The sequence below is a fragment of the Nuphar pumila genome, chromosome 3 (assembly GCF_984573655.1).
Source record: "Nuphar pumila chromosome 3, dmNupPumi1.hap1.1, whole genome shotgun sequence".
In the NCBI taxonomy this organism is placed as follows: Eukaryota; Viridiplantae; Streptophyta; class Magnoliopsida; order Nymphaeales; family Nymphaeaceae; genus Nuphar; species Nuphar pumila.
This window is the reverse complement of record NC_143251.1, coordinates 122,284,143-122,306,683: the sequence shown is the minus strand read 5'-3', so window position 1 is coordinate 122,306,683 and position 22,541 is coordinate 122,284,143. Positions and strand designations below refer to the sequence as shown.

The following is a 22,541-nucleotide window of genomic DNA, read 5'->3' as shown; positions in this document are numbered from 1 at the left end:
TTATTTGCATTAGCAAAGAGAGTTACAATGTTACAAGAATCTGGGAGAAAATGTGTGTTTGTTATAATGCATATATAAGGATGCCACCGTGAAGACCCATCATGTGTTCTGGATCAATGCATAGAGTTGGTAACGTCACTACCCAGTTTGAGGCCGGGCATAACCTGATAACAGGGCATTGAGCCGACTGTATTCTTGCTGCGAAAGGGCCCTCCAAAACTTGATCCCAACTGTCAGGTAACGAACCAACTCAATTAAGTGCCGTCACATAACGGTTAACTCATTTGTTTAACGGTCAACAATCAATTCTTCCTCTAACAACTAATTTATAAAAGTATAAAAAATTGAAGTCAAAACAGGCACAACCATGAGCTCAGCTAAGCTAGGTGGCTTGTTCAAAGTTAAGTCGAATACGGTCAAGAGATTAAGCTCGATAAAAGAATAATTTTGAAACACAATTTCAACGTGTCATAGCCTTTGCTAGGGGAAAGCCTATGAATTGTCTGGATGAGACCACCCCTTGTCCCAACATGGGGAGGGTCCAATTAATCCATCTTGGACCTGTTAGAGTTGGAAAGCATATCTAACGTGCACCACATGGTGTCGTGTAGCACCAACAATTACAACCTTTGTCTGTTTGACACTTTGACGCAACAAGTGGGAAGATATCTCCTGAACCCTGCAAGAATTGGCACCCTAGTACAGCTACAAAACTAAGAAAACATGCAAAATAACAGAAAAATCAGAAAAATAATAAAAAAAATTACTCATTCATTTGTGACATTAGGTCTCTCTACAATTAATATTTATAACAAACAATAAAGAAACCTTAGATAATATGGATCTAAGATAGATCCAATCCGATACTATGATCCAAACATGACTCGAACTAATATAGATTTGAAATAGATCGGATGTGAAATAAAATTCAAAACATGATCCTAAACTAAGATCCAAACTAAATAAATACAAAAAAAAATCCAAATAATGAAAATGGATCTCAATGGACCCGGTAGACCCGATGGCAACTCACTCTCGCTCCTGCATCATTCTCTTTAAGTTGGAGAAGACTTGCCCACACGGCTGGATTCTACTTGCGTTTTTTTCAATTCTGTTCTATTGTTCATGTCATGCATGTACAATATTCAATATAAACAATCACATGCCCTTCAAACTCTAAGAGGTGTAAGAAAACAAGGTATGCTCTTTCCAAACCAACTATAATCATATGAGATGCCTTCGAAGTGAAACATGTCAAACGAATCTGGTGCAAACAATTGTGTCAAAATCTGGATCCACGGAGGAACCTCATCCATAGCTAATCGTGAAAACTGATACTGATTCGATTTAGGCAAGTTAAAAGTTTGGAGCAGGCTTGGGTTAGAGGCATGATGGATATAAGATGATTTTAGGTTTGGTTATTAAAGTTTGGATCCATAATAGATTTAAGTATAAGTAGGTTATGAGAAAGTTCACTTTGGATTGGATCAATTGGATACGAGCTTAAGCCTAAACTAGGGTTTTCTTGGTGTGGGGTTTTGGGGCTTACAATGGGTTCAAGGAGATCCACTAAAAGAGGTTTAGATTCATTAAGAGATTTTGGATCATTATTTGGGTTAGGGTTCAAGTGGTCTGCACAATGGGGGTGGTTAAGATTTAATTGGATCATGATAGGATTGGGTATATTATGAGTGGCCGGACCCGAAATAAGGTAGGACAGAGCTTGGATCAAGTTTGAGGGATAATAGGTTTGGTTTATACTTGATCCAGATCCATAAAGTAGTTGGATTTGGATTTGACTCTGTCTAAAACTAAGTTTGAGCTTCATCGGGGCTCAATTAGGCTAAGTTTGGGTTTGTTCAACATTAATGGGACCAAAATATCGGGTTTGAGTCTGATCTAGGTAAAAAACCAGACCCGACCCGACCCGACCCGATCCGATCTCAGGAGGTGAAAATTGGGCCTGAACCATATCCAGACCCATTTGATCTGGGTATGGAGCCTCGAAACCAGCTTGTAACACTTATTGGGGAGATAACCGGTTTTTTATTGGTTTCATTAAGAGTTGTTTCAGTTTTTTATTTTCATTCTATGAGATGGCTCACGTGATCTATGAAATGGGAGTTGACTGTGCAATGGTCTTGGATATCTGCCAATCTTTGGATTGGAGTTCCTCAGTAACTCGTCTTCTCGTCCTTCCAATCCTGGTGCTTGATTTATAACCTCTCTTTTCCTTTGGAAAACGTTGAGAAAGAGAGTATTTCACCGTGGATGTAGGTTTACCCTAAACCAAACCATGTAAAATTGTGAGTCGTGTAGTGTGTGCATGTGTTTGTGAGTGCCTGAGATTTACAGTATGGACGGATTCCATATTTACTTTTATATCTTGATGTCCTTGCTACTTGATTTGCAATTACATTAGCCATTAAAGGCATCTGCTTTCAGTTGACAACCAATCTAAAGTCAAATGAACCATCGAAGTTGCTCATGACTTTTCAATATTCCTTCAACTAACATGGATTCTGTTGCTAACAGCCTAACGTATAACTTTCATTTACTTATTCCACCTTTCATGTAATCACAAGCTTCATGTTATGGTTCCATCAACTCCGGAATCTGCCTCACATTTCCATCTAATGGTTACTTATCAGTAATAGCTTCTATAATTCATCGTCCAAGATCGACCATTTTCAAAGGCCGTGAACTAGTACCCAGCAGTCTTGGTTCAGTTCGAGGGATGCTCATTGATGTAGAGGTAGGTTACAGTTAACCGTGATGGACAATCTGCAAGAACTAGAGGCTGATATGATGGGTTCTGATGATGATGAACAGGTCGTCAGAGTGAGACTTATGAAGACAATCAAGGGCCAGATTGTAATATCTTGTGCTAAGTATAGAAGAAAAAAATCGGGTAAACCTCGATAATAGGCCTGTGTTCTTTGAGTATGGAATCGACCCAGGTCTCATCAATAAGGTCTAAACGAGTCAATTAAAAGGTGAGAAAACGTTTTATTTTCAACCTTTAAATTCAAGCGAATTTTAAGCAAAATGCAAGTTAAATTTGGGTGAACTTCGAAAACAAAATTCAAAGTATGTGCCGTTAGATGTGTCTCGAAATCCCGAGTCTAACGATATTTTACTTTTTCCAATCCGAGCTACGGTTGGCCCGAAAATAGTTTTTTTTTTCAACAGGTCCGGATTTGGATCAGGTTGAATCTAATGTCTTTGACCCAAATCAACATGGATCTGGACTCTGTCCAAGACCCAAAATTAATTAAGATTTGATCCAGCCCAGGATCTAAATGAGTTTGGATATATATATTTGAATCTTGGATCTAGATCCAAACCCATACCCAATAATGATATAGCTGCAAATTTATTTTTATATTAAATTAAAAGTTAAAAAGGCCCCCAGAGGGATAAGATACCTTCTAGAAGCTTCTGGATGCTTTAGTAAGAAATAAGTCATAAATAATTAATTTATTATTTAATAGGTAGTAATTTTGAATTTCAAAACTTACCTTATAGTTGTTCTTGAAAAGATTCTACCCTAACCATGGAATGAGAAAAGAAAAAGGTAAGTAAAACAAGGTAAAGAGGAACAATTAGTGAAAAAGGAAAAGTAGTAAAAAGGGTTTTAAAAACTAAAAAAAAATGGTTGAGGAAAAATGGGGAAGGTGGGATTTGGAGATAGAGTGAAACTCTAATTCCAGCCCACCATACGTGGAAACCCTAGAGGGGCGTCACCTCTAGGGGCTTCCTCAATAAAAAGAAAAAGAAAGGAGAAAGAAAGAGAGGGAGAGAGAGAGAAAGCCATAGAGAGAGAGAGAGAAAGAAACCTGGGAAGAAGAAGGGAGGAGGAAGAACGTGGGATTCTTTTCACATCTCGGAAAAGGTACGGGCCCTTCTCTCTTCTCAAATGAGAAAATGAGGATGTAAATCGGATTCTACGAAGTATGAATCTGATTAATTCACCTTTGATGTCTCGTTATTGATTCCCATTGTCTTTGACCCAAATTAACATGAATCTGGACTCTATCCAAGACCCAACATTAATTAGGATTTGATCTGGCCCAGGATGCAAATGGGGTTTGGATATGGATTTGGATCTTGGATCTAGATCCAAACCCATACCCAACAATGATATAGCTGCAAATTCATTTTTATATTAAATTAAAAGTTAAATTAAAGTTAAAAAGGCCTCCAGAAGGATAAGATACCCTCTGGAAGCTTCTGGATGCTTATTTAGTAAGAAATAAGTCATAAATAATTAATTCATTATTTAATAAGTATTAATTTAGAATTTCAAAACTTACCTTATAGTTATTCTTGAGAAGATTCTACCCTAACCATGGAATGAGAAAAGAAAAAGGTAAGTAAAGCGGGGTAAAGAAGAGCAATTAGTAAAAAAGTGAAAGTAGTAAAAAGGGTTTTAAAAAGTTAACAAAAATGGTTGAAGAAAAATGGGGAAGGTGGGATTTGGAGATAGAGTGAGACTCTAATTCCAACCCACCAGATGGGGAAACCCTAAAGGGGCATCACCTCTAGGGCTTCCTCAATAAAAAGAAAAAAAAAGGGGAAAGAAAGAGAGGGAGAGAAAGACACACAAAGAGAGAAAGAGAGAGACGTGAGAAGAAGAGGAAGAAGAAGGGAGGAAGAAGAACGTGAGATTCTTTTCACATCTCAGAAAAAGATACGAACTCTTCTCTCTTCTCAAATGAGAAAACGAGGATGTAAATCGGATTTTACGAAGTATGAATCCCATTCATTCATCTTTGATATCTCGTTATTGATTCCTATTTCATGAAAGTCAAATCTGTAAAAAAAAGAAATCTGGATACATGAATTTGTATGCAGATCTGTCCACTTTTACAAGAAAATAGATTTGTAGAGATCGGCCACACGTAGTGTGGGCTGATCTGGACAGATCCGACACACACACATGATGCAGTCTTGAAACAAATCTGCCATGGCTTCCATATGCAGATCTGACCCAAATCTGTTATACGGTGATTTATAAAGTTCTTATTTAGTTCTTAAAGAATCTATGATTTATAAAGTTGATATTCAATGCGCATTAATTGCTAAATTGGTGATCTATAGGAGTATCATCCAATGCATAATGAATCTGTGTTTTATAAAATGGTTATTCGATGCTTAATGAATGTTAAATCTGGGATTGATAAGGTTGATGTTCAATGCACAAAGTATGCTAGAATTAATATTCATTGCAAAGAGAATGTGAAATCTGCAAAAAATAATACATATACTGAGATGTGTTATATTGCCATAGTTCAAACTCTTTACATATTTCCATTTTTGTGCGTTTAGATCATGGGTTGATAAAGCATATATTGTGTAAGTTCATGTGTTGAAAATGGATTTTTGTTTCTGTTATGATTTTGTTTTTGCACATATGCATGCGGCTGGACCCAGCCAACTATGTTGGCTGGGTAAGCCTTAGCAGGGCATATGCCTATGGATGGACCCAGCCAATTGTGTTGGCTGGGTGAATATTAGCATGGCACAGACCCAACCAACTGTGTTGGCTGGGTAAGTCTTAGCAGGGAATAGACCTAGCCAAACTGGGTTTGGCTGGGCCAGGTGTCTGCAAGCAAAATATATATATAAATAATAATAAAAGATATTTCTTTTTTATTATTCTACAACATTTTTGCAGGTCTCGCTGAATCCGGTTCAGCTGGGTAACTATAGGGCCTGTCAGTCTCAGCTGAACCAGGTTCAACAGGGCTAGACGATGATGGCTAGTCCTAGCCGAACCAATGTCGGCTGGGGTTGTTTGACAGCCTGTCAAGACCAACCAAACTGGGTTTGGCTGGCAGGTGGGCTATAATCATTTCAAAGAAATATATATATATATATATATATATATATATATATATATATATATATATATATATATATATGTGTGTGTGTGTGTGTGTGTGTGTGTGTGTGTGTGTGTTACTTTTTTTTTACTAACAACGGCCCTGTCAAACCCAACCAAAAGGAGTTTGGGCTAGACAGTTATAGATGCCTATTAGGCCCAGCCGAATTGGGTTCGGCTGGGCTAAACAGGGTCTGTCAGGCTGGGCCAGCCGACCTGAGTAGGCTGAGCCAAGCCATTTAAACACACACACACACACACACACACACACACACACACACACATATATATATATATATATATATATATATATATATATATATATATATATATATATATATTGGGTTGCTTGTTATTGTTTCGAGAATTTATGCATGTTGAAAATTCACATGTTGATTTTTGCATGTTAAAACATTCAATTTTTCCTTGTTATATGTTTAGCTTTTTGATGGATAAACACTCAGCCTGTGCATACAAATATGCAAATTTAAGCTTGTATAATGTTTTGCTTTAATGTATTATCATTGTCCAGATTGACACGGATTACCCACGCTTGTGATATAAAAGTCCAGATTCGCCTGAATGAAAGACTCATGTTATTTCTAGATTGATATATGTTAAAAAGGGTTTAGTATCATGCAAGAAAATGTAGACATAGACATACATTATATGCAGTTTTACATATACAGATTTTTACATGACATTTACTGAACAGTGTTGCACATGTCATGAAAACATTTGAATGTAATACTATATCTACCAATGTTGTCCCGTGTGCGGGTAACAATAGTATGGCCTCGGTAGGTACGAGTGTCGTACCCCGAGCTTGCAAAATGGCAAGGTATGTCGATTATGCATACTTTGACATTTAAAGTGATGTCTACCTACATATGCATGAAATAAAAATGTACACTATGGAAATTGAATTTTTGTTATGGCACTTACCTAATCACATGGATTAGTGCATAATGATCATGAGAAAAATAAGGAAAATGATATTTGTATTTTTGTATCATGTGATCTTATACATGAGAGATTGACTTATTCATATATAACCCAATCATATTGAATGATTTCATAGTTGCATGTTCTGTATGGTTTTTGCCTTTGATGTGTTAGTGGTCAAATTGGGTCACCGTAGGCCGTGTGGGTAGAGATGGCAATGGAATGGGGGAAAGTGGGCCCCGCCTCGCCCCGTTTGGACCCGAGATGATGGGTATAAAACAGGGATGGACGCGGGGACAAAGGTTAAAATCCATCCCCGTTCGGAAATGGAGGCGGGGATGGACTTACACTTTTCCCCGCCCCGCCCCGCCCCATCCCCAGTCCTTCTAAAGGATGGCAATAGACTACGGGGAAACGGAGCCCCGCCCCGCCTCATCCCCGTTTGAACCGGGGATGGAGGACATGAAACAGGGATGAAGGTGGGGGTGGAGGCTAAAATCCATCCCCATGCGGGGATGGAGGTTCTAATCTTGAGACGGGGTGGGGTGGAGACCCCGTCCCCCGCCCCGGTCTATTGCCATCTTTACGTGTGGGCCTTGAGTATGTGTTGCTTTATGTTTAGTCTATGCATCACAAAAATCAACTTAGGATTTTTAAATAAATTATACTGTTTTATGTGATAACGGGCCGTGGTCTCGTGATGAGTTTTGCATATTAAATTATGAAACAAATGTTTGACTTTTACATGCTGAATTGCAAAACAAAAAATTTAAATAAAGCATTATTTCAACTGAAAAGATAAATGAGAAAACAGTGTAATTAATGTTTTTTTGGATGTCTCTTCTTTAATGTGAAAATTGTGGACTGTGGTTTTGGAGAACCGTGAGGATACTAAAACTCTGCGTGAGTTTGTGCCCCTAAACCTAATTAGGTGGTTCACCGCCCGACCACTGTTTTAGGAAGATTCCGCCACTTTGTCTGGGAATGGTGTGTAGACACAACTGTGGTCATTGGTATACCAAGAAAATTGCATTAGTGGATGTTGATTTCTTTAATGTCCCAATATTAGATGTTGAATTCTAATATTTCGATGAATGATGCTGAATCCTGAAGTCGGTTGAGGGTCAAGTAGAAAACCCAGTATTAAAATATCAATTTGTATGTTAAGCTACAACTGAGGGTCCAACTTAAACTCAAGAATTGTTTACCCGTTTTGAGTATCCATAGGTTATGATAATAATAAGATAAACAAAAATATGAGCATTAAATAAAGACATGCATATATAAAAAAAACTCTAATAATAACTTAATAAGTTATTCATGTATGTGCATTGAATCCATGCATTTTATTATTCTGTATTAGATCATGCAACATTATTGCTTTTTTTGAATTATGATGTTCCTGGTTACATAATTCTTGCTCTTTTAATGCATAAATGATCATTTGAAGCATGAGATAGTTGTTATATTTTCTCTATTATACTGCGTGAATTCCATTTGCATTATCTTATTCTTATTTAAGTTGATAGAGGGATTTGTACGCAAGATCTTGCATTCTGACACCCTGCTTTTTATGTTTTTCATAGTTACTGAGACTCAGTGATGAGACTTGCTACTCTAGGATGCCATGAGGGCTACATGACTGCTAGACTCACGGTCAGTTTGGACAAAAGGGCTCTACTTTAGAGACCTATTCTTAATTTTGGCTATTATAATTATTTTTCATGTTCATGTCACTAGACTTTTCATATTGAATAAAATTGGATTGCTTTCGGTATTGGTAATGTATGATCCCTTGTGGTTGTTGATGTGGTTACGACTGTAAGGCTTTGGGTCTCTGGGATTGTTTTCGCAATTGTTTAAAAAAAATTATCACTTTTTAACAAGTCGGAGTTAGGGTCGTTACAAAGATAGTTTCAACTTTAAAGCAAACAAGGGAAAACCTGGGAAAGAAATTTTTTTATTGGCCTTTTACTGTATGCTTCTAAGTTTATTTCTCTATTTAAAAGAACCTTTTTTCATCACAAGTGGCTTGTTGTCAGAAGTTTTTTTACTTTTTAAATCATGCGGCATGGTGTTTGCTTTATTCTGCTTATTTATGTATTTTTTGTTGCAGTGAAGTTAGATTCTATTTTTTTGGAATGCAAATGGCTGTCTATTGTTTTTTTCCATTTATGAGCAATGCTGGGTTAAGGCAGGACCCCTACCTATATAATGACTGTCTATTATGAGTGAGGATTTGGTCTTGTTTTGATGGAAGTATCAATCCTAAATGCTTACAACCATGATATTCCCTCTTTTTCACACCCGTAGTTCATCTAGTATTCAAAGAAGGCCCATCCTAGTAGCTGACAAGCCGTGTAGTTTGTAACTAACATGTCAGCAAACCCCCACCTCTCTCTCTCTCTCTCTCTCTCTCTCGTACACACATGGACGATGGAAAACCTGCATAAATTTTAACAGAACCCTAGGCACTAGACAGGGTGAGCCCACACTGTTAGTCCTAGTTGGATTGGACTCGGTTTCCCTCCAAGGCTTGGATTCAGATTGGGTCCAGCTTACTAGCTAGCACTTAGACTAGACCACTTATATGTAAAACATGTCATTTCTTGCTCAGGTTATAAGGACCTGCGTACTGCAAAGATGTGAATAGGCTGAACCACAATGAAAGTACAGATCCAAGCTAATGCGATTCATGGATCCACACTGACAAACTCAGTTGGAAAGTGAGTCAGAGAAACCAATTTGAGAGCCCTCAGTCTCTACATGCTTTCATGTGGGGAGAATTACGAGGCGTGCACGTACTGTAAAATGCAAGTATCTTGCAAACCTTGTCAAGATTGCCAAGCAGCGTGGGTCAGGTTGGTTGGGCATATTGCGCCACCTCAATCAAGCACTTGGAAAGTTGTCACACTAAAGGGCCCAAACCAGAACTAGTTTAAGGACTTAGATCGTTTGGTAGAGGCAACTTGTGAATGCCATCAAGTTGACGCGTGGTCACAAGTTGGCATCCCTTGTTGCAAGGTCGAAACTGGGTGTACTCCCCTGTGGGAAGAGGGGAAAATCAAAGGTTTCACCAACAGGAGGCTGGCAATGTGTGGTCAGTGATGAGTTTTTTTCTTGATTATCTAAAATAAAAAAAAATGGTGGTGATAGTAGGAATAGAAGAAGCTACTAGCTCATGATGCAAACAAAAAAAGATGAAGGCACATAAACAACAGGCCAAAAATGATTCATGACCACCCTCTTATCAAAAGGGTGTGGAGTCACAGCAATGTCAATTTTTTATATTTTCTCTCTCAATAAAGAGAGGCATATCATTATTCGATTAGCAAAGAAGAAAAAAGAGTCTCAAACTTTGTGAAATCCACAAGCAGAGGTGCAATAGTTGGTGGTCTGGCAGCATCACACCGCACGTGCGCAGCCTTGATCGACCTCCCACAGGTCAAATGCGCAATCAACGAAGTTGTAGTAGCCTCCATACAGGGACAAACTTTTGTTTGCAACATGTTCCTTCACAAAGGGGTAGGACAGCAGGTTGTTCACAGACAGATTCACTGCTTCCTGCACACTCAAACCAACCAACCAAAACTTCATGATGATCGAACTAGTCTTTTGAAATCTCTCTCTCTCTCTCTCTCTCTCTCTCTCTCTGATGAGTGTTGAGAAAGAAGGAAAGTACCACTTCGCACTTGGCGCACTGTTCAGCAAAGGAGAGTTGGGCATGTTCGGTCTTCACCTTTTCCCTGGCAGGAGAGCAGATCTTCACCCAGTCCTCAATGAAGTCACTGAAAACACCATAGCATTTCATCTGAGCACTGTGTGATGGTTGGTTGAAATATTAAGGTCTGGTGATCTGTCTAACATCAGGTCAGATGCAGATGTAGTTCAAGAACCCATATTGATCTTCATAGCAGTAAAAATCCAAGACTGGCTCCTCTTAGAAATTAGATATTACTACTAAGCTGCATATCTGGATCATTCTTTATCTACCCACAAAGTCAGATTCTCTAAAATCGCAAGTAAATAGTTCTACCAACTAAAACAACTTTGCCCTTGTTAGCTGTTAAAATACTTTTTATTTTCCTTATTGATTCACTAAATTAAATAAATGATTTTTCTATTTCTCAACAAAATATCACTAACATTGTGTTGCATATATAGTGCTTGGCTAAATATAACATTGTACTTTTAATAGAAGAATGCTTCGGCCTTGTCTAATTACCTGCTAGTGGTGCCATCGTCTTTGATGGACATGAGGCCTTTTATGCCACCACAACAGCTGTGACCGACTACTACTATATTCTCCACCTTCACCAAAATAAAGAGGAAGACATTTATTAGAAAATGCTTGAACAAAAGGATTGATTGGAACCTCATTTGGGTTCAAATCAATTTTCTTTTTAGATGAGGTTCTCTTTGTTCATATACAGTAAATTTTGGGAGCACTTTCCTAATGGATAAAGGGGTTAGTACTCAGAGTTTTAACTACAGGGAGCTGGTCCACTGAGTACAAACCCACCTGAGGCATTATTCTAACATCCTAGTAGGAGTCCCCGTCATAAAAACAAAAATATACAGTAATATCTAAGAAGAATGTGTTGAATAAGTAGGCAAATGGAACTTGATAAATGCCCTCAATTTAAATGGCAAATAATTAGAATGTGGACAAGAATGCGTCGATGTAATAGAGGATCATAGATGAGTTCTTGCACCTAACTTATAAGAGTTAAATGTTTGAACTAAAAAATTTCTAAGAATGAAAAATAGCTATAAATGAAAGAAGTAATTATGATATATGCACATAGCCATGCTAATTTAATGATCGTCTGCCAATGAAGTTGATGTTCAGTACAATGTGGCATTACTATACGTTCTAATTATTTGTTTTATTCAATGCCTAGAATATATTATTCATTCTCAAATTACTGCTGCTACTGCTACATCTTCATTAGCATTATTTTCAATATTAAAGATTGTGGTTAATACAATGATATGGCACTATTGATATTATTATTAACTCTTAAAGTTCAATGTAATCACATCAAAATCCTTGACATTCCTCTGAAATTGTAATTTTATAGTATTTTTTCCTGAGAGGAAATAAAGAATTGATCCAAGTCTATCAAACTTTGTGGAAATGATCAAGGGGATGAATACTTTAGAGAATTACAAGTTGATTATGAGAATTGTTTCAACTGCATGGATATTTAAAGCATTTGATTTCTACGCTCTTCCCTCTAAGTCATTCCTTTTCCTTTCTTTTTTTCATAATATTTCTGAGCTTTTATGTGAATTGTACAACATTTTTCTATTAAACTGATGGAAGCTTTGCAACATCACCTTCACCAGGCAAGCAGGAAGATGCATACCTTGAGATGAAGAACTGCATATTCTATAGCAGCACCGACCCCACTGTATCTTGTCTATAGCCAATAAGACCAAAAGATAATAGTGAAATAATCACTAATAAAAAAAAAGAACCTTGAATTTTTATTTATTGAAAATGATATGCAAAAAACTTGTCTGGTCGCTTACCTTGTCATATGGAGGCACCATGTTTGCGATATTTCTAAACATGAAAGCTTCCCCTGGCTGCAACTGCATAATGTGAGAGGGGCACACCCTGGAGTCTGAGCAAGCAAAGATCATGTACTGGAACAAAGAAGTTCAAAAAAGAAAAAGAAAAAAAAAGTAAGTTATTGAAACTATAAGGGCCTATATAATCTACTGTTCAAATTAATACAAAATAGACTTGAGTATTGTTTTCGATTGATTTGACACAATTTAGGAAGAGCATGTTTGGATGCGGGAGCCCAGCACTTGCTTAGCCAAGGCATTGGATCTGGTTTAAAAATCACGATATTCTGACCATCAAGATCCACTAGCTGTTTTTGAAGCCAATGGGCCAAAAGATTCTTTCTCAAACTCCTCAAGATTGCATAATAGAATTGGTAATTTCAAGCCCATAAACCAATCCCATGGGCATCACCCCTTGCGCAAGCCAAAGCATGACGACTCCCTGGGGGCAAGGAGTAAGCCCACGGAGTTTTACCTTGTCAGGACAGCGACCGTAAGTATGGCAGGCAGAGCCAGAGCAGCTAGGTCTCTGATCCTGAGGGCGGTTAAATATCAAAAAGTCCATAAACCAAATTTTACTTGAACCCAACCAAGCCTGAATTAGGGGCATAACATCCAAATTAATTTCAATCCCATGATTGGTCCCGGACAGGCCCATATTTCTTCAATTCTGGATATGGGTATAGGCTGTCATTGTACTTTATTGGTCAAATTTTAACTTGAACATATCCAAAATGTGTGTTCAATCCAGATTATGAACAAATGCAATTTATCTGATTAGATCCAACCACTTTTCTAGTTGGATTCCACATGTTTGATTCACATATGGATTTAACAGGTCTCTGGTTCACAACCCAATGAGACCCTAAGCTAGGTCTCACTCTAGGTGTATGTGGCCATTTTTAGATGAAGTTAACAAGGCAATCCCGTAATCATACCTTGGGGCTTTGCCCTTTTGTCAGCGCCTGGAAAACCTCAGGTTGTTTCCTGAAAGAATCAGCAGTTTGCAGCTAAATTAAACAAGAAAATGCATACAAGCTAGAGATCATATATAACATGACAAAGTTCATGAAACATGGTGTTTCTATATCCATGTTCATTGTGGCATTAGAATAATTAGTAGAAACATCAATGGGTTTCAAGAAGAATGCCTCAATTCATGTAACTTTTTAGATACCCATACGAATAGAATCCTTAAAAACAAAGGGAAAATTGAAGAGCACTACATATCAAAATTCAGTATGGAGCTAATTAAGGGTGATTTTGTTTCTAAACCAAGATCTTGTAGAACAATATGTTGAACTTACAGAAGCTAGGAAGTGTAGATATCAAGAATTTTTCGAACAAAGATACAATACTGATACTTAACTGATAGACTTCCTTCTTAAAGTGTTCAAATCCTTGGCTCAGTCTGTCCAATGGGTTCCCTTGCATTCCGGCCATGGTAAATTTGCTCACTGAGAGACTGTATTGAAAACGAAAAAAAAAACTTATGTAAGAAAGTGTAGTTGATGAACAAACCCTGGTGTTTGTTCAGTAAGATCCGCGCTTCATTGTCTGCTTTCAAGTTCCAATGAGTACTTGAGTTAGCAACCACATTGATGCATGTCAATGCACTAAAGTGATGAAAGGTCGAGAATGGCGCGCGCGCGCGCACACACACAGGAGCACTTACTCTCACATACAAGAAATCATCGTTGTAGGTTGCATCGTCTCGGGCAGTTAAGGTTCGATTCTCATAGATGTCGCCCCTCTGCGCAAGCCAATGCATAGCATAGGCCCCGGGGGCAGAGGTTCTAGCCTCGGAGTTTTACGCTGCCGGCACGACGACCGTAGGTATGGATGAGTCAGTGCTACCAGGTCTTTGTCTCGGGTGCGGTTTCTTCAGGTTAAAAATAAAAAAAAAAGGTTGCATCTTCTCTATCAAACCTTACAGATGTACTTAACATAGATTATTTGATAGGAATCATGTTGTGGATCATTTTTTACCTAAAAAACAAAAATAGGTTTTTTAAGTCATAAAATTTTGTTACATTGTAAGCCGTTGATTTTTGAAGATCTTAAAAAACCTACATGTATGCCATAATCACATGATCCAAAATTTGTTTTTGACTCAATAATGATTGTAGATCATATCTATAGGAAAAAGCTCAAAAATTTTGAAAATTTTAAGTTTCTATTAGATGGTTGTAAGTGCTCCAGGAGCACCCTATCATTCTTATTTATATTTATATATATAGGAAAAGCGATAGCTGTCTAACACTTTTTGAGCCTACCACCAACCTACTACAAGTGATAAGGGTTTTCAGGTTGTTTTTTGCAAATCTGACGCACGATTTGCTAGGAAATAATACTTGGATCATGTTTTTTTTTCTAAAAGTGATTTTTTAAGCATTGAATGTTTTTGAAAATTATAGACCATTGATTTTTAAATCTTATAAAAACCTAACTGTGTGTCAGAATCGGATGATTCAAGAGTCTATTTCTATAAAATCCGTCATGTAGATCACATTTGTATGGTCAAATTTTAGAAAAATAGAAAAAATCTTTCCAAATCCTGGTAGGCAGCCTGTAGGCCCAAAAAGTGTTAGGCATGTATATATATATCATAGGCAGTGCCGCAGTAGTATCAATTGCTCCAGAAATTAGCTTCTTTTAGTGAAAAAATGTGCATAGACTGGAGAAATTACATCACAAAAATATTTCACAAGTCTCTGGGGGTATTGAGGTTATCTTTAGTAAAACCTAATTTAAAGCAGTTTTTTTTATAAAACTCTCAAAACCCAAAAGATGAATGCAATCCTGCTTTTTTCCCTGAAGCATTTGCAGAAACCATATTCTTTTGGACCAAAGAGTTTTTTTTTTCAGAAAACATTTTAAAAAAAAAATTGTTAATGTGTGTGTCTTGTGTTCATTCTCTAGCCTTGTGAAAAAGATTATGTTGTCATCCCATATATTGTTAACTATGATCTAACATGCCTTCACTCTTTAAAATATTGCCTGTAATTGCCTAATACTAGAATGTGCAGCTGAGTTTATGATTATTATTATTTTTGGATAATGTCTAAGGGGTATTATTAAAAGCCACATAGTACCTTAGTCTAGACTAGGAGTATGGTGTTTTCATAAATATTGAGAATAATAAAGTATGAATCTAATACCTTTATTAATATTCTAATGTTAAGGCAGACAATAAATGGTTACCTGATCCCCTTGGTTGGGCTGGCAACGGCGTCTTGGTATTCAATTGTTTCCTGTTAGGCAAAGCAAACAAGCAAAGGTAAGTGAATAAGTCTCCAAAATCTCAAACTTAAGATGCCTTTAAATATGATGAACCTGAAAAAGAAAATTAAATAATATATTAAATTGAATGAATTAACCTACCATTTTATGAAGGCTTGAACTTTTCTTGCTTGTATCAAAATCTAGGAGGTGGTTGAAACAACTCCCCACAAGGCCACAATTTAAACTATTGTTTTCAACTAACCATGCGTAGCTTGTGCTTAGCTCAAGCTGACCCTTTCTTGTCTAACATGATCCAAATAATGGCCGTTTTATGTGCCTACCTTTAAGCATCAGAGGTTGGGGTGTCAAGGGGTCGGATCTGGTTCGGACCCAGGTAAATCCGAACCCGAATCTGACTTTAAGGTGCAGGTACTAGGTTCGAACCCAGGTCTGATCATGTCCACTATAAAAAAAATCTATAATGATTACTTGAACCAGACCTGGCCTATACAAAATGAAAGTAAAAAAATTATTTAAGAGCTAAGATTTTGCCCTTAATTACAAAAATATAAGCCTCAGGTTTTTAAATTTTTTTAGATATGAGCTTTTGTCTTCTTAAAAACTGTCAAGCAAATGGAACTTGCAACGTCCCAACACAAGGTGACGGGCACTAACTGCTCCTACCAGACCAGCGGAGCCCCAGATCAGAAGGTTGCGTGTTCGATTCATCGTCGGATACAAGCGGACATGCTCGAGCGTGTGGACAAAAACACTGACATGTACTTATAATATTTTAATATTATATTAATATTTTAAAGTTTTATTTTAATAAAATGCATTTTACATTAAAATATATAAAAATATTTTTCATTAATTAATTTTTTAAAAATTTGGTGTCCTTGTGTCATATTTTCTAAAAAAAAAAAATCAAACTTACAATTCAAACCCGTGTCACACGTCCTCGTGTCCATGTGTCTTTGTGATGTAGCTTAAAACATTTACACTTTTGTTTTTACCATGATGAAACGATATCTTTCAATTTCAAAGGACAATACAAGAAACCAAAAACACAAGAATCACATTTTTTTAAGTTAAACATAATCCATCGATCGTACCTAGGTCTTACAAGGATTATATGAAGTGAACCCAGCCTATACCTGTTAAAATAATAATGTTTAATCTTTTTTTATTAAAAAATCATGTGTCTTAATCAGAACTTGGGTCGGACTCGCTTCTGGTATGAAATTTCACAAACCATACCCGGCTTACATATTGGTTTTATACTTGAGTTCTATGTCATTTCTTATTTGCTCTCGCTCTCGCTCACACTTCATATTGCTTTTTATGTGTTTCATTTTCATTTTTCATGCACTTGCGCAATAGCTTCATAGTTGTATATCATACTACTTTGTTATCGCTTACTTCTCCTCTTCCACTATATCCATTTCTTTTTCTGGTAACTGTGGTGATCTTGACTCTTACCACCGAGGTGATATCCCATGTGGTAAGCGGGGTCTTGTGCCAAGCTGAAGGCACAGGTTTGAATCCCTCGGCCACATAGGCATGTTTAAGAGATATCTGGTAGGGGCCTGCCTAACCTTAGCTTGCCTTTAAAAAAAAAAATCTTGACTCTTGCTGTTGGGTGTTTACAAATTAAACAAAGGAAAATTTTTATTTGAGAGCTAAGTTTTTTCCCTTAATTCCAAAAAAAAAATAAGCCTCAGGGTTTTAAATATTTTTGGTATGAGCTTCTGTTTTCTTAAAAATTGTAAAAAAATAAAGGTATAAAATTTAACAACGAGAACCTTCACAATCACATGTTAAAACCTATGACGGTGTATCCCTGGTGATACAAGCGAACATGCTTGAGCTTGTGGACACAGACACAGACATGTACAAACAATATATTAATATTTTAAAATTTTATATTAATAAAATGTATTTTAACATTAAAATATGCAAAATTATTTTTTTAGTTCGGTGTCCTTGTGTCAATTTTTTCAAAAAAAAAAATGATCTTGCAAGTCAAACCCGTGTCACACGTCATCGTATCCATGCATCTTTGTGACGTAGGTTAAAACATTCACCCTTTCATTTTTGTGAGGATGAACATATTTTTCAATTTTAAAGGGCAATACAAGAAACTAAGAAACAAATCATATTTTTCGATACGATGGATGTTAACTTTTTTTTTTTAAAAAGGCAAGCTTGGGGTTAGGCAGACCCCTATCAGCTATGTAACGCCTTGCCTATATATATATATATATATATATATATATATAATACAATGAAAGACCTTTTCGAGCTAATTTGAAACCATTCTTAAACTTGGGCATGTCACAAAGTTAGAATCAAAGCATTGCAATTCAAATGTCACAAAATGCTTTCATTTATATCACAAATAAAATTTTAAAGTTTATACATAAACACCAAAAATGAGATAAAAGGGTAAAATTGTAACGGCCCCAAAATCCTGGACTTGTAACTTTTTACGAAAAGTTTTGAAAGTCATGTAATCATTCCTTTATCAGAGTTTTAAATAGTCATTCAATGAAAAATAATATTTTTTAAATAACAAGTCAACAGGGCACATTACTTGTGTAACCTTTCCTTTACACAACTGAATTGAAACTTCGTATATTCAAAACTAAATAGATTAAAAAGAAATGTTGTTTTTAATAATTTAGAGTTAATACAAAAAGAGGATTTTTCAAGAAAACTCTTACGCAAAATTACAACAATATCCTTAGGAGTAAAACGTCAAAAAAATAGTCTCATCTTGATACTATCATGTCATCGTGCCATCGCTTGTTGTACCAACCTAATCATCGCGTGTACCCATAAGATGATTCAGTTTCATGAAAAACTAATAGGTGCACGAATATGATAATATATATCAAATCTAGCATAAATATTTAATTTATACATGATACGTAATTCAACAAGTAATGTAGACAATTCTAGCATATGAATTTAATTCATACATGATACATAATACATAATTCAACAAGTAATGTAGAGAATTCTAGCATATGCATTTAATTTATACAAGATACACAATTCAACAAGTGATATGAGCAAGATAACTTTGTTTCGATATTAACTGTCTTGTAGGTACGTACAAGCACGAAACGTAGAAATAACTAAGACTAATCCAAGAATTTATTATACTATGTATTTCCGATATCCTGGGTAGCTAGCTGAGTCTGCTCTTAAAAAGACGACCAGTGACCGAGAGAAAATTCTCCAAAGACATACGTAGCAAGGGATGCATCTAACTTCTATAGAACTCTATGGGATCTACCACTTAGGGTAATTTTTGACAGTCCCGTCTCCTAACTCCAATGACTGGGGACACCAAGTCATTTGATTGAAGGGTAGTTGTTAATAACCTGACCATCAGAGTTTTTGTACCATCTCATCCTCTCCCTTGACGGAAAACAACAGGACGAATGAGTGTGTCAGATTTTATTTAACTGAAGATTCATTCTACATGCTCTGGTCTTTCAAATCAGCTCGAGCATCTTGCATGTGAAGGTGATCATTACCATTTTATGATTTACACAATGCACCATTCACACGCTTCGAGGTTACACAAACCTTTCATCCAATCATCTTAGTACAAACATGTCGTGCATGTCAAAAAGTACAGCTACAATGAGAGGGATAACAATTTCTCAAAAGAAACCCCAACACAATGTTTTGTAAAAGAAATGATGCAACTATTTAGTTTAGTTTGACATAATTTGGTCTTTTCAACTATTTTTATAATATTGTGCAATTTGTATGATAGAGATTGCCATGAATCTTTCATCCAATTATCATAGTATCAACATGATGTGCATGTCTCGCGATATTGATTACGAAAAAAGGAGGGTATGGATTTCTTAGTAGAAACCCCACCCAAACACATTCTCATGCCCTAACCGAGGATATCCGGGTTATATCAGAATCTCAAACCAAAGTTGTAAAACATTTCTTCCAAATGCGCCGACTTGGAAAAGCTTAGTTGCAATTTCACAATTTATAAGCGTGCAAACTTTGCTTTGCAAAGCTACAAATTTGGAAAGTTGGATTTTCTCAAGGAATCCTTTTTCTTAAAAATTCTAGCATCCATGCACAAACCTATGTCTTTTGAAAAAGAGTGAGTAGGGAACAAGCAAGATAGGATACACTCTTGCATGTCCTACGAGGTTGCATTTATGTAAGAATGATACATATATTACAATGTAAGCATGTGCACATTACACCGCGACGACAATGTATAAAGCAAGACTCAATGTACGAAATCGCACATTGTGCTAAATAAGTGTGTAAGCAGTGCATGAGGTACAAAACCACATCTCAGCTAAATAAATACATAAGTAGTACATGAGGTACAAAACTGTACCTTGACTAAATAAATATGTAAGCAGTAGCCTCTGCACTAAAGCGCGATGGCAAAGTAAATGACATAAAGAAAAGAGGACAAAGATCACAAAACTACATCCTTGAATTAAATGCGTAAGCACTAGCATGTGCACGTAATAGAGCGATGGCAAAGTAAATGACATAAAGGAAAGAGGACAAAGAACGCAAAAATAAATCTTTGAATTAAATGTGTAAGCAGTAGTCTATGCACGTAAAAGAGTGATGGTAAAGTAAATGACATAAAGGAAAGATGACAAGGATCTCAAAATTGTATCCTTGAATTAAATGCGCATACGTGTATATATATACATATATATTTAATTCACATATTTTAAGATTTATTCATCCATTGTCCATTGTGCAACTTTTTCCTACCTCGGAGATGGTTGAACTTGTGGACGATTTCGATCGTAGGTCTTTAAAGGCTTATGCCTTGTTGCGCGTGCCACATCCATTGCACCAATGGGGTGCGCTCAATGATTCATCATATTGCAGAAAAAGAAAAGAGAAAATCATGAGTTGTTGTTGCGTTCAGGTCACAAAGGGTGAAACCCAACCTTGGTTCAGTCACTAGGTTGAGCCAGACGCCGAGCTGGAAAAATAGAGGGGAGGTTAGGCCCCAATCGAGTCGGGCTCAGTTAAGCAAAAAGGAAGCAGGGGTTGGGGTGGGCTCGACAACCAGGCCGAGCCTAGCCCCTTCTTGAAAACAATAAAGGGCTGGGGTGGTCTCGGCTCGACTGTCAGGCTGAGCCTGGCCCCAAACCTGAGAGAGAGAGAGAGAGAGAGAGAGAGAGAGAGAGAGAGATGGGGTGGGATCGGCTACCAAGTTGATCCCGATCCTACCTCAAACCGATAGGGAGGTGGGCTCGACTACCTAGCACCCCTCTTTGGATAAAAGAAGCAGGGAGAGAAGAGAGGTCAGGGAAGGGCATCACCCTTCTTTGCCGAAAGAGGGAACCAGGGAGGGGGGCGATGCCCCCCACTCCCCATTAACAAAAACAAATAGGGAGGGGCATCACCCCTCTTTTGTAGAATGGAGGACCAGAGAGGGAGTAACACCCCTCCCTGGCGAAATAGGGAACGGGGAGGGGGACAACACCCCTCCCTCGGCTCAGAGTGCAAGGGGAGGGGGTTGAGCCCCTTCCCTGACCTCAGAGAGAACAGGGAGGGGGTAGAGCCCCTCCCCGCGAACCGAGAAAGCAGGAGATAAAGAGAAGAGGGAGGGAGAGGCAGGAGGTCAGCAACCTCCTGCCAGTGCCCTTCACAGAGAAAAAGAGAGCAGGGAGAAGGGGGGGAAAGAGATAAAGACATGCACCGGGGGGGGTCTTTGGCGAGTGGTACGGCTGGTGGTCACCGGCATTGGATGGTTGTTCCGGTGGGTTGAGGTTGAGCCAGGGGACGAGAGAGAGAGAGAGAGAGAGAGAGAGAGAGAGAGAGAGAGAGAGAGAGAGAGACGGGAAGGGAGAGAAGAGTTGGGAGAGAGAGAGAGATAGTTGAGGGGGGCTCCTTTTCATAAAAGGAGAGCCCCCCTTCTCTATGCTTAAATAGAAGAGCACGGGGGGTCTTTCAGGTATGGATCTGGGTTGGATTCAGATCCAACCTGAACCCAGTTTTTTTATCGAAAAACCCATGTTTTACAACAGTCTAGTCTAATACAACAGTCCTTGTGTCCCTCGACATCCGTCTGCCCATTCTCACAAAATTCAAAAGAGAAAAAAAAGTGAGCGGGAGACACAACTTGTCTCAGCACAATTTTGCAGACCCTTACTAAGTCTCAACAAACAAATCATTTACGCACACTTTCGTGTGTATATCAAACATACAATACATGTATACATTTATATTTGCTTAAGCATACAATCTTATTCATACATCGACGTGTAAATGAAACATACAACTCACGCATCTCATTATACATGAGTGCACATACAATTCAACATATAAACATATACACCTATATTTGCACATATAGTTATATGCACAAGTAATTCAAACATATACTTACATTTGCATATACCAATCTATGCAAACAGTTAAGCACATATCTCATTTAAGCATGCAATCATGCTAACATGTATTCTATGCATACAATTATACAAATATCAATTTAAACATACAAATACACTTATAAACAATTTAAATGTATACAACTATACAACCATGTTATAACTTACCTTATGCATGAATAGTTTTCCTTTATTTTAATTAACTTTTTTTTGTAATTTATGCAATGCTTGCAAACATTAAAGTTAAATTTCATCTTGTTACCCTAGAGTACCACGCTTGACCAACTATGGATACTCAGGTCTCTCTTGGAGTGTTCATTCACACAATTTGTATTTTTTATATTTTAATTATCAGAAAAACAAGATACTAGCACTAGAGTCTGTGACCGTCATTACGTCATCCCTTAGACTGAAACATTGTAGATGCACTACTATAGATATACAATTATAGCTTAAACTCTGCCATGTGTATCAGAGCACAAAGTCTA

At 37.3% G+C, this 22,541-nt stretch overlaps 1 protein-coding gene across 1 annotated transcript; it reads right to left on the bottom strand.

The window, feature by feature from the left end:
- Positions 1–10,237: 10,237 nt before the first annotated feature.
- Positions 10,238–13,855, bottom strand: LOC149843562 (carbonic anhydrase 2-like). Its single transcript, XM_090000928.1, has 7 exons — positions 13,782–13,855; positions 13,351–13,399; positions 12,371–12,487; positions 12,205–12,258; positions 11,058–11,143; positions 10,515–10,620; positions 10,238–10,396 (listed from the first exon to the last, which is right to left on the bottom strand). The coding sequence occupies exons 1-7, from the start codon at positions 13,853–13,855 to the stop codon at positions 10,238–10,240; spliced, it is 645 nt and encodes a 214-aa protein (XP_089857054.1).
- Positions 13,856–22,541: the final 8,686 nt, after the last annotated feature.

Excerpts from the sequence above, each read along its gene's own strand:
- LOC149843562 (XM_090000928.1), bottom strand. The coding sequence starts at position 13,855 with ATGGCCGGAATGCAAGGGAACCCATTGGACAGACTGAGCCAAGGATTT. Across the intron at positions 12,259-12,370 it reads TGGTGCCTCCATATGACAAG|ACAAGATACAGTGGGGTCGG; the intron begins GTAAGCGACCAG and ends TATTGGCTATAG. Across the intron at positions 10,621-11,057 it reads GACGATGGCACCACTAGCAG|TGACTTCATTGAGGACTGGG; the intron begins GTAATTAGACAA and ends TGGTGTTTTCAG.